General features: G+C 41.5%; 1 protein-coding gene across 1 annotated transcript in view; it reads right to left on the reverse strand.

Moving 5' to 3' along the window:
* The window catches only part of VPS13B (vacuolar protein sorting 13 homolog B), a 1,405,890-nt gene that overhangs the window by 227,519 nt on the left and 1,165,257 nt on the right, over positions 1–13,114 (reverse strand). Inside the window, exons 37-39 of the mRNA XM_075353076.1 lie at positions 8,431–8,636; positions 7,480–7,690; positions 2,841–3,025 (exon numbers count right to left, since the gene is read on the reverse strand). Coding sequence (XP_075209191.1) covers positions 2,841–3,025; positions 7,480–7,690; positions 8,431–8,636 — 602 coding nt within the window. The remainder of the gene's footprint in view (positions 1–2,840; positions 3,026–7,479; positions 7,691–8,430; positions 8,637–13,114) is intronic.

The following is a 13,114-nucleotide window of genomic DNA, read 5'->3' on the forward strand; positions in this document are numbered from 1 at the left end:
ACACCTCTTAATGAAATTGGCGCCTTGTACTCCAGCAGACACTATAACAAGATTGCAATTTCTTCACGAATATGGTCCCATGTCTATTATGTGGATTAAACACTTTGTTTTCCTAGCAAGTGGAAGTAGCCCTGCTGGACAAAGTGTGTGGCTTAATATTTGACAGTGCACAAATTAAGTAAGCCAACTGCTGCAATCTTAATGGTGCTTTACACGCAGCGACATCGCTAGCGATAGCTAGCGATGTCGTGCGCGATAGCACCCGCCCCCGTCGCTCGTGCGACATTTGGTGATCGCTGCCGTAGCAAACATTATTGCTACGGCAGCGTCACACGCACATACCTTGACAGCGACGTCACTGTGACTGCCGAACAATCCCTCCCTCAAGGGGGAGGTGCGTTCGGCGTCATAGCGATGTCACTAAGCAGCCGGCCAACAAAAGCGGAGGGGCGGAGATAAGCAGGACGTAACATCCCGCCCACCTCTTTCCTTCCTCATTGCCGGTGGACGGAGGTAAGGAGATGTTCGTCATTCCTGCGGTGTCACACATAGCGATGTGTGATGCCGCAGGAATGACGAATAACATCGTGCCTGTGGCAGCAGCGATATTAAGGAAAGAGCGACGAGTCAACGATCCCCGTTTTTGAACGATTTTGCGATCGTTGCTCCTTGGTGTCACACGCTGCGATGTCGCTACCGGCGCCGGATGATTATCCGGATGAAGATTAAATGGGTTACCCAGAGCAATTTTTTTAACTTCGGGCCTACAATCTGACAAATAGGCAGTTGGTAACTATGTGCCTGTTCTACCCGGTGCCAGCTCAACGCAGTCACCAAACACTCTTGTTAGTGATTCAGCTACTCTATGTCAGTACAGCAACTTTTCCGGGCTACTCTGACAATAGGACGTAAATGTCAACGCCATGCTGATTGATAACCAGCTCCTTGCAGCTTCAGAGTATAGAGGGGGTGGTCACTCAATAATTGACAACCTTTATACTGAGAGTGAATATAAAGATAGTAGTTGACGATGAGCAATCAGGACCGTCCACTGGATGCCAGGTTTACAAAAAACGTGGCCACTTTATGTAAAAAGAGCATTTCAAATTTTAATTGGTATCAACACACCCAGATTCCAACTTTTATGATAAAAGCGCCTGAAAACTAAAGGCAGGTAGTTGCTAAAAGAGGACTCTACCTATCTGTTGTATCCGGTGCCAGCACAGAGAGGTCATTGACTGCTCCTGCTGGCAATTTAGATGTTCCACATCAGCTGAACAGCTCTTCTTCTTCTTTGGTTGCCGGCATCATGCTGAGAAACAGCCAGCTTACAGCAGTTAGGATTTAGGGATCTGGCTGCTGTCAATCAGCATGACATCTGGAGTCATGCTTCATCAGCATAGCAGAGCAGAGGAGAAGACGCAGCTCTGTCGGCGTGATTTAGTGGAGGCTGCTGAATAATCAGGAGGAATAGTCTGTGACCACTCTGTGCCGACAGATCGGCGCCAGGCACAAGCAGGTAGTTAGCAACTACTTGTCTATTAGTTTTTAGGTCCACAGTAGACAAATAAACTGAGAATCCCCTAAAAAAGTGAATCTGTCACCAGATTTGGTGACTATAAGCTGCGGACACCACCACTGAGCTATTTATATAGAGCAATTCAGAATACTGTATATAAGAACGCAGGCCGCTGTGTACAACGTAAAAAACACTTCTATAATACTCACCAAAGAGGTGGTCCGGTCAGTTCAGTGTCGCTGCTCTCTGGTCTGGTGCCGCCTCTCTGCGGCAATCTTCGTGCTGAGGTCCGTGTACATGACATGTCCTATGTTATCCATACTGACTGGCATTGAGCTAATGTGCAGGCGCACTTTGATCTGCCCTTCTCACAGCAGATCAAAGTATTGTAGTGTGCATAAGGGGGACGGTTTTTAACCTTTCCTCGCACTTGCGCATGGCACTACTTTTATTTGCCCTCAGCAGGACTGCAATGTCGGCTTATGTGGATGATGTAGGTGCGTCATCCTGACTGGACAGGGTAGAAGGAGGATGAAGATTGCAGTAGAATGGAGGCCCCGGATCGGAGAGCAGTGACACTCATCTGACCGGACCACCACTTAAGTGACAGGTTCCCTTTAAAGTGCACCAAATTTATCAGCCTTCACCACTTTACACTGTCTAAAGGTTACATCATATTGAGAAATACAGTATGTCCCATTGTGCTTTTTGGTTCTTTTTATCATCTTAAAACTCTTAGTAATGTTTTTTTTCTACACAAAATGTTAGCCAATATATCCCCAATGAGTAAGCTACTGTTAAGAAATGTTACAGTAAGTATCCATTTCTGTACCTTACGTTACTTTTATGACTTTGCCATCAATCTGACAGCATCTGATGTTTCTCTCAGTGCGTATCTGTTTTGACTTAGTTTCCGTGATACACATATGATGTTCTGCCTTCCAATGACATAATCTCATACTCGTAATAGGTGCTTCTTGGAAAAACATACTTAAATTACAATTTATGCCCAGATTATGTAATCTTCAACTGACATTCTCCATTCATGAACAGAAACAGGTTACATCCATATCAATTTACTGCTCAACCCATCTTTTAGGTTACTAAAAATTACACCTGTTTGTTATAATCTTATTTTTTCAGTTTTTGGGATTATTTATTTATTTTTTTAAGAAATGAAAAATTGCAAAGAGGACTGGAATTATTGGAATTTCAAAGGGATATTTCTGTCTGTAAATTCCGAGCAGCTCTTCTTGTGTATTTCCTTTGTTACGCATAGTAAAATATCACAAAGCATTGAACTCGATATTGGGATACAAACCTGCAGAACATCTCCCAAGTCAGCAGTGCTAATATCAGGGTCTTCAGTGGTGTTAAAAGGCACAGGGGTAATTCGCACCAACGTCAAAACTCTTGGCTCCGGATATTTCCAAAGCATCATTCCGGGATTGTCTTCGGTCTCATTGTAAAACACCACTTCAAAAGCATTAGGAATCTTCTGAGCATCTATCCGCGTAATAGAAAGAGATGTAAAAATATTGGCTTAAACCATGGTAGAAGACATAAAATAATAAAAGATATCACAATTAAAATAAAAGAATTAACAAATTTCTGAAAAGTAAGTCATATACTCTTCATGATGTTGAGCCTGCGACGCTTCATAGTTGCAATGGGCACAGGTCAGTGTTGCAAACTTGTGCGAACGAGTGGAATCTCCAACCTGTAAATTGTATGACACCAGCAAAGCTACTATGGAGTCTAAGCCAATGCTTTGTCGTTATCTTAAAGTAAGTACAACTTTCCCTAACGCCTCCCAAAAGGGCTTAAGTTTCTAGCAAAAGTCTGGCACAAACTTAGGCTGGTTTCACACTACGTTTATTTAACATCCGTCCTTAACGTTATTTTAGCGGAAATACGGATCCTGCTTTTACAGCAAAAAAAGTATGCAAACGCATCTGTTATTTTGCAGGATCCTGCACTGGATGTTTAGGGGCGGGCATTGGAGTCATGTGATCGGGAGTGAGGGGAACTAGACTGGGAGCCGGCTTCTGACAGCTGCAGACGCTGGTAACCAAGGTAAACATCGGGCTTGGATACCCGATATTTATCTTGGTTACGAGTGTCTGCAGCTGCTAGGAGCAGGGCTGCCTGCACACGTAACCAACGTAAACATCGGGTAACTAAGAGAAGTGGTTACGCGATATTTACCTTGGTTACGAGTGTCCACAGCTCTCAGGTGGGAGAGAGAGGAAGGGGAGGAAGGGGGAAAGACAGAGATAGAGAGAGAGAGGGTGAGGGAGGGAGGAGGAGAGAGAGACAGATCACGCGAGACTGGTTCTGGGCATGCTCAGTACTTTCTGGGCATGCTCAGTACAAAAGCAGGATCCTGTCTATCAGCACGCCAGCGTTCACCTGCGTTTGCGTGCTGTTTAGTCAGGATCCGGTGACTTGCAGTATTTTGACGCAGCTCAAAAACGCTACAAGTAGCGTTTTTGAAACATGTTAAAAAACTGCAAGTCACCGGATCCGCACTATAACGCACGCAAACGCAGGTGAACGCATGTTAACGCGAGTCCATTGCAAATGCATTGAAATGAAAACGCATTTGCACTGGATCCGCTTTTCCGCTAAAAAAACGTTATGGACAGATGTTAAATAAACGTAGTGTGAAACCAGCCTTACAGGTTTTGGGATCTTTCTAAGCAGAGAGGGATCCTACAATGCTCTTGTAGTGTGAGCCCAAGATCTCGGGCTGTGCAGTAACCCAACGTTTACTAAGTGATTATGCAATCACCATCAACGGTCATCACTTAGTGAACAATGCCCAGCCACATTACTGAAAGAGCATCTACAGGAGAAAACAAACTTATTTCCTCCCAGGAGCCATCTGCTTTCAGTCATGGGGGTGTGCACAGGACAGCTACAATTCACAATTTCCAGCACTGCTCACTATACTGTGAGCACCAGCTGTAGGCATGCCTCAGCACCTGTATTGACAGCTTGCACTGCACAGAAGCGCTGCACCGGGAGCTGTTAATTAAATTGCCTGGGTGTGCTTACGGCCGGAACTCAGAGTATTAAGGTATGTGCATATGATCAGGACTCTTGGAAGCGGCGGGTCCTGACCTGCGGGGTTGCAAGTTTCCTCCACAGTAGAATCCAGGAGACTGAAGCTGCCCATGATCAGGGTTCTGGGCGCTGCAGTCTCTCGCTTGTGTTCTCCCTATGGAGAATGCTTGCGACTCAGCAGCAAAGAATTGACATGCTTGCAGATCAGAAAGCCGCACCGCAGGTCAGTTTTCGCTGCGGGCTGTACACGCACAGTGGGCATGGGAATTCTAGAAATCCCATCCACTGAGCTTGTACTGCACAACGCAGCGTTTTGAAAGCAGCAAAAACACTCTGCATCCAAAACACTGTAAACACTGAACGTGGGCACGCAGCCTTAGTGAGAAGTGACTGAAAGCTGGCGGCTCCCTGAAGCACATAAGTTCATTTTCTCCTGGTAGCCACTGCACTTTCAGTAAGGCGGCGGGATAGCATTGTAACAATCTTAACTCTACAGGTAAAAGTCATTTTTACACATGACATGTTCCTTTTAATTAGGCTACCAAACCTGATATCACCCTTTGGTGCATGTTGTTTTTCCAAATAGTCACCATTACTCTGTGATCAGTAGAGTATAAGAAGTAGAAGGAGTTTCAGCTCATGGAGGAGCTGTGGCCTTGCTGGATTTGATACAAACCTTCCATTGTGCATCCAAATCTAAAATGAACCTGGACGTTCTGTGTTAAACAATCAATCCATCACAATTAAGAATATTTACATTTAGTCACTTAACTAAGTTGAGTGCATATGCAAAGAAATTTTAGTAATATCGGCCTAAAGGGCGTGAATTCATGCCTAAATTCTTCATATAGACATTTATATAACAGGGCGATCTATAGACCTGGCCCTGGTCTCATGTTAATCCTAATGCAACAGTAGAATATTGCCTCGTATTGGATTCGCAGGTTCACCTCCTGCTTTTTTCAAACTAATGTTGCATTCATTCACCAGATAGATAAATAATGGTCGTTTTGAAAAGCTGTACCAAAGAACGAGCACAGTGACAATGTAAGAGCAGAAATCCTGCTCATGCTACATTACAGCTTGTACAAAACAGACAGACAAGGATGATGACCCTCCCAAAGACTAAGATAGGCAATTGCAGCTTCTACCATAAACACTAAAAGTCTCAGATAAATACTTAAAAGGAATCTGTCAGTAGGATCATAGATATCTATGATCTGATGTCTTATTCCAGATAAATCCACAGTTTTCTTAATATGTAAATGTGCTGTTAAGAATTATGGGCCAGACACATAGTGTGAGACATGTAGATCAGGAGAGCTGACTGTCAGTCGGTACATGTCTCACAGTAAGAAGAAGCTCCAGAGGAAGATTCTTAGGGAGATCTGTGTCGAGCCCATAGATCTTAATGGCTCATTTACATATTACGAAAATATGGATTTCTCTGGAATAAGAAATCTGTACTGCAGGTATTAAGTAATCATATTTTTTTAGCTTTCTATTACCTGCATGCCCATATAGACGGGTTAGGAGGGTTGGGCCTACTGATAAGATTCCTTTTAAATAAATGCAGTAATGAATACAAAACATCAGCTGTGAAACAGGGATTCCCCACTTAAAGGGAACCTGTCAGCAGGTTTTTGCTATGTAATCTGAAGACAGCATACTGCAAGGGGTAAAAGATAGAATTCAGGGATACCTGTCTTATCAAGGTCCGATCTGTTTAACTAGCAGGACATATCATTGCTCAGACTACATTGTTACGGCACAGCAGTCCGGCACGCCCCCTCCTCTGACACCTCACTGTCAACGTACAATCTCTATAGGGAACCTGTGTAGGCGGGGTTAGCTTTCTTAGATCTGCTAGATGACAAAATCGAAAAATGTCAGAATGGATGCACCTAATAATCTAAGTGATACATTTTTGGATTCAGGGTCTCTTTGCCTACACCATGCTGCTCTCAAATGAGGTAGCAAAAACCTCCTGACAGATTTCCTTTAATATCCTTCAGTCCATTTATGATATTCTGTCGCACTTTGCAAATCTGTAAAAAAAAAATAAGACATTTTCTAAACGTTTTCCAGAATATTGGCCATTTTACTTCCTCCATACAGTCTTGTATATTGCTGTAAAGCAACAACAACAAGAAAGTCTTAATTGTCTCTTCTGTCTGCAATAGAATACGATATGATACGATACACTTTATTGATCCCGTGGGAAATTATGGTATCACAGCAGCACAACTTAAGTCATAACATGAATTACTTAATTGATAAGACAGTAGAGTTGACAGAAGAACATTATACATTAGATTAGGACATACACAGCGTGTGAACTGAAAGTAAAAGAAATAAAGTAGACATTCACCTTGATGATTTAACACTAATGTTATTGTTGTACATTCCCATAGCAGTTGGCACAAATGATTTCCTATATTTTTTCTTCTTACACCTCATATATATAAGAGAATAAGGACACCAGGACCACTACGCGACCCCTCTAAGCTAAGCCCTGCCCATCTCAGCCTTCTGCCAGACACAAATTAAGGGGAGGTAGAAATTAACATCTGCAAAAATTCTACAAGACAGATTGTTTCAGGAGCATGCCGAGAATCCGGCAAACTGACAAACACTGTAAGCCAAGTTTTCTTAAGTTTACTTAATTTGTTTAGCGTTCCTTTATTCAAAGTGCCTGGAATTTTCCTTTAAAATGACCATGTTCTTGGATTTTGGGAAGAAACCCAAGTAAACACAGAGAAGACATTCAAACCCTATGGAGATTGGTGTCCTCAGCAGAATGAAACTGATGAAAAGCTATTTGAAGCAGAAAGCTACGCAAGCGAAGAAATGATAATGCGAAAAACATATTTGAGATGTCCTTGACTTACCAGCATCCTGGATGTATTGAAAAAGTCCAGTTCTCAAGTCGTCAGAGCTGTGCTCTGTCTTACAGGTTGAAGGTCTACTGATCACAGGGGAGACTGGGAGAACGGGCTGCTCACAATTTGTAATGCCCAACCCTGACTCTCTTTTCAGGTATTCCTGGACAAGTTCAATCAGAAGCGTTAAGCAATTCAGGTTCTCCTGACCCCAGAATACCTAGAAAGAAAACATTATTAGCTAAGGAAAGGTATAAAAACATACAGCTCAATCTGGAAGTTATCTAAACACCACTTATTCCCGTTGATTAGATATTTTATTTGGCAGGGTCTCATTCATAGTTCATGAGAAAAGTTAAAGCAAAAGAGATAACTTCCTCTGACTCGTGTTCTCGGCACAGTGCGGCCATTGTCTTCGATCCTGGTTTATATCAACACTGATTTGTTCAGTGAATCAAATGAAATGTACCACTTATTATCGGCAAGACCGGTAGGGTGCCACCTGTAAAAATTGAATTCAGCCCCATAAATCTTATTTTACATGTATCATTACTTCTTGGGTGTTTTCATAGCTCAGTCCGAATCAATATGCTTCTGTACTTTGGTGGGGTTTTACTTAGGTCTAGAAAAATTAAGGGGTATAGTAAAAGCATTTGTCAAATTCTCAATTGGGGATTTAGAACCATCAATTGTCGATCAAAGTGCCAGAAAGCTCAATGAGTCCAAAATTCCCCATCAAGAAACTCTGCCCAAATATTTCTGCATCTTAGACCAGGTCTCACACCTCTTAATTTGTAATCCAATATGAGGTCTATATAACTAGGAGGCATACATGTTGTACGGTTATGTTTTAACTACCAGACTCGGATCCATGGCACCAAAAAGTGACCAAGAACCATTAGTCTAGTGGCAAATCAACATCGAAGGAACGTCAAGTGATGTGTTTCACAATTAAAGTACCTGCAGCAGTCCGCATCTCACATCAAGAAGGATTTTAGGAGTTGTCGGTTGGGACCCTGGACCCCCACTATGTTTGCACCAACTTGCTTCAAGATTAACAGAGCCCGAAACTGGTCCGATCAGATTCCTGCTTCTTTCATTCAAGCTTGTTTTTAGAACAAAGTCATTTAAATCCAGATTAAACAGCGCCGCAGAAATGGTATCAGCTGTAAAGGAAGAAGAGGGTATAGCTATATCATGTGTGCCATCAACATAATACATATGTACAACAGAAAACATAGGTGACCCAAAAATCATATCTTAAACAGGGTTTCTAATTTTTAAATGTAATATCCCAAAGGCTTCAATCCTTTGAAAATACCATAATCATCACTAAGAATCTGCATCCAGAGCTTAAAGAGGAAGAAGGCGGCTGGAAATGGGCATTCCGGAGCTCTCCATCTTCTGATATCGACCGAGGCTGGATACTGCAGATCCGCCTCCTATTGATTTGAATGGGAAGCGGATGTGCAGTATGTGGCCGTGGCTTCTATCCGAAGATGGGGCAGCTTTGAGACTGAGCATTTCAGACTGCCTGTTGCGCCTGCCACGGGAATCGAGCACAGCTGATCAGCGGCAGGCCACAATGTAAAAGTAGTGGACCACAGACACAGGTACAATGCTACACATATGGTGGAGCTGTACTAAGCTGCAACCCTTTTGGGACTCAGTGTTCTACCCGTACAAGAAGATGAGTGGAGGTGAAATAGAAAAGTCCCCCCAGGTTGCCCTTCTTTCTATGCTCCCAGGAGCTATTAAAACACAAAAAAGGGACATGTTGCAATTTTGCCTGGAGGCTGCCCGTATGATTATCCCACGATTTTGGAAACAGACTAGATGCCCTACGGTGCTGGATTGGTTGGAGGAGATGACAAACCTCCAGAGAATGGAGGAGCTGACAGCAGAACTAAATGGGAACACAGAAAAATGTACTACAGTTTGGGGACCATGGATTATGTTCATGGAGTCCCCAGAGTTTGTGGAGAGTTTGGCGAGCTTTTTGAGCTGAGAAACGGTGGGGAGTCTCATTCCTACCCCCCTTTTTTCTTTTCTTTTCTTGCTTTCCCCCCTCTCCCCCTTCTCTCTAATTTCCTCTTCTTTATGTTTGTATCTTTCCTCTTCTTTCTTTCTTTTCTGAATATTAATCTGCATTTTTCTAGTTTCATTTTTTATATGAAAAGATTTATTAATAATTCATAAGACAATAGACATACAAGGAAAATGAATATATTAGGATACGGGAAGTCAAAAGAAGTGGGAATTCTGACCTATAATTTATAAGTGGTTGTATGGTAATAGCACAAAGATAATTTGAAGAATTCCAAGAAACTTAGTAATGTAATAATTTCTGGATGTTATCCCGGCATTGAGAAAATGATGTTTATGTATTGTAATTGTACAAATGATATATTTGTATGTTGACAACAGTTTCATCAATAAAACAGATTTGAAATAAAAGTACTGGACAACCTCTTTCAGCTCTAGATGCAGATTCCTAGGTAGATCTGTGTAAGGTCCATTGATATTAATAGTTCATTTACATATTAAGAAAAATGTGGATTTCTCTGAAATAGGACATCGGATAGCAGATACCAAGGCATCATGTTATTCAACTTCCTATACCCTACATGCCGAAGTAGACGGCTTAGGAGGGTTGATCTTACTAACGGAATCCCTTTAAGACTAGTTTTTATATGAAAGAAGCAAACTAAAGATATTTCCACATAGCATATTTTATTACAAAAATCCTGTAGATTTCACCCTTTGCATTGCAAATCCCCAATTTTCACCATGCATCTTCTCAGCAGATTGTGAGCACAAGTTCATAAAATCTCATCCACTTTTCTGGTATTGCATAGTGCAAATCTGTGATGAAAAAATCTGTAGTGTATCAGTGCCCTGTGAATATTGTAAGAGGGTTGTGGGTCATATAGTCGATGGGAGGTATGTGTCACAGAGGTAGTTATCCTCTGTAATGTAAACCCGGGAGTAAGCTCCAGTACATGTAGTGGTGGCAGAATATTAGGGCATGATAAGGGCCGTGTTTTATGATTTGCCGGAGAGATGGACGGGTCTGACTGCTCACACACCTCCAGTCCTGGGTGTGGTTCTGTATATATAAGGAGACCAATAGTCTCATAGGCTGTCTGTGAGTGAAGGTTACTAGACTTTGAGAGAGAAGATACTCTGTTTGAAAGAGCGGGCAAGCCCGCATTCACACGGACTTCTTATTTTTATTTTGTACCTGTGTGGCCGAAAAAGGCTTGCTTTATGTTTCCTGTGGAGCGGTTTATGGGACCTGTAAATAAACCAGCCGGACTATTTAATTGAAACTGTTCCTGTTATGGCCTCAACCCGAAGCAAAATGAGTAGCATTGTTATAATATACACTTAAAAAGAATCTTTCAGCAGGTTTTTGCTACCTCTTCTTACAGCAACATAATATAGGGAAGGAGATTCTAAATCCAAACAATTGCACACACACTGATAAGAGAACCACATTTGTGTTTTGTTTTTTAACCCTTACAGCATGCTGTTCTCAGCTTACATAGCAAAAACCTGCTGACAGATTCCCTTTAATGTTACTTAACCTTTATATTAGGCTTCCTGCATTTATCACAGCCTTCCATAACACAGCATGCCATTTTTTTATTATCCGATTTCATAAACCATAATACGAATGAAGAATGAAGAGAATGGATGTCCTTTAACACAGAGACAACTTTTATAAAATATATTAATTGATTTTCAACTGTTTTCCAAGAATAGACTTATGATAACCTCCGCTCACTCCTTGCCCCCTTTAACAGAATTAAAACTGTAACCACAAAATACAACTTGTTGCATGTTTTCACAATGCACGGAGATGTATTTGTCCACGATCACTCTGGGTTATCGTTATATCTCTTTTGTGTTAAATTGCCCAATAAAATACATGATCTAAAAATTACAAGCACAGTATATCATGTGTCTAATGTCCAATCCCAAAGATCACTTCAACCGGCTGAGTTTTCTAAATCTGTGGTGCTTATGCAAGACCAGTGCTGCCATCTGAGATTAGATAAACACCATTTTTCGTGCCAGCTGGAAGAAATATATGTGAACATTATATACATGCGAGGAAAACCCTAAGTAATGACTGTTTTGCCGAGGTTTGTGATCCCTGATACATGAGAAGAGCTATATCAGGCATAATAGCATTGCTTGGCATCAGCGCCTCTTCTCTAACTACACACGTTCCCAGAGGCCAAATTATTTAAACACATTAAAAAAATCATCTTGAAAAACAGAGAATGAACAAAAAAATTGCAGTTTCCATGAAAAGTAATGGATGCCAGAAAGTATGAGCCAACTGATTTTTAAGTAGCAGCCTAGGATAAAACTCTTGCTAGCAAAACCATGATGCCAGGAAGCACAAAATCGCTACGGACAAGTGTAGCCAGTTCATAAAAAAATACTCAATTTATGCTTGAAAAAAAAAATTATACCAAATTTTTATCCTATATTTAATTTTGCATTAAGAATAACCTTATTTTAATTCAATTCTTACTGTGGTATAATCAAGTTTGTATCTATTGGATAGATTATAGCTTTTAGATCTTTATGGGTCCTACTGCTGGGAAGCTTTGTTACAACACAAATTATCCACGCTCAGGGTATGAGCCTTATACATTTGTTTTCTTCCTTTTAAGACATATTCTGCTGTGGAAAACACCAGAAAATGCTTTAAGTGAACCTGTCAGGTGCAATATGCACACAGAACCACGAGCAGTTCTGGGTATATATTGCTAATCCCTGCCTAACCGTCCCTGTATACACTAGCATAGTTAAAGAGATCTTTCAAAAAAAGTATATCTAAAGATCCTTTATGATATGCTAATGAGCAAAGGGACTAGTCACAAGGGCATTAGTTCCTGCACTTATTCCACCCTCTTAGCAGGTTAGCACGCCCAAAAGGTGCACAAACCCTCACTTGGGCTCAAAGCATTCTCTTTATGTTCCTCTTTTTAGTGACAAATGATATCCTATGCCCGGAAAAACAAATCATCCCATGCCCAGAAATTTTAGCTTCTATAAATAACTTTACAACCAATGAAAATCTTACTAGTGTCCTGAATAGAGATGAGCGGACCCGTGGAAGTTCGGTTTGGCGGGTTCACCCGGACTTTAAATAAAGTTTGGTTAGGGACCCGGATTTGACCTGAACACAAACGAAAGTCACTAATTAGGCAGTTCGGGTCTCCGCCCACATGCAGCCAGCCATGAACAGATCCCTTCCTAAGGAGGATAGGCAAAGTTTTTCCATTTTTGTGTGAGCCGTTCAAACACTGTAAGCTGCTTGCACTGGGCTGAGTACCGAGTGTACCCGATCACAGTGCTTCTCAAGCGAGTGGTTTGCATACGTAAAGCACCAGAACTCCCAATACAGACTCTGCTTTTTTTTTTGCAAAATCTGTGTTTGATACGAACACCGAACCTTGGGTTTGCTCATCTCTAGTCCTGAATGATACTCGCTAACATTTTCAAAATCTGGGACTCGTGGATAACACATGTTCAACAGTTAGAATAAAAGTCAACAAAATGTAATTTGGGGACATAAAAAATGAATCCAGCCATCCAGCTTAGTTTGGACAAGGTAGTGTAA

The sequence above is a fragment of the Anomaloglossus baeobatrachus genome, chromosome 6, assembly GCF_048569485.1.
Source record: "Anomaloglossus baeobatrachus isolate aAnoBae1 chromosome 6, aAnoBae1.hap1, whole genome shotgun sequence".
Taxonomy (NCBI): Eukaryota; Metazoa; Chordata; class Amphibia; order Anura; family Aromobatidae; genus Anomaloglossus; species Anomaloglossus baeobatrachus.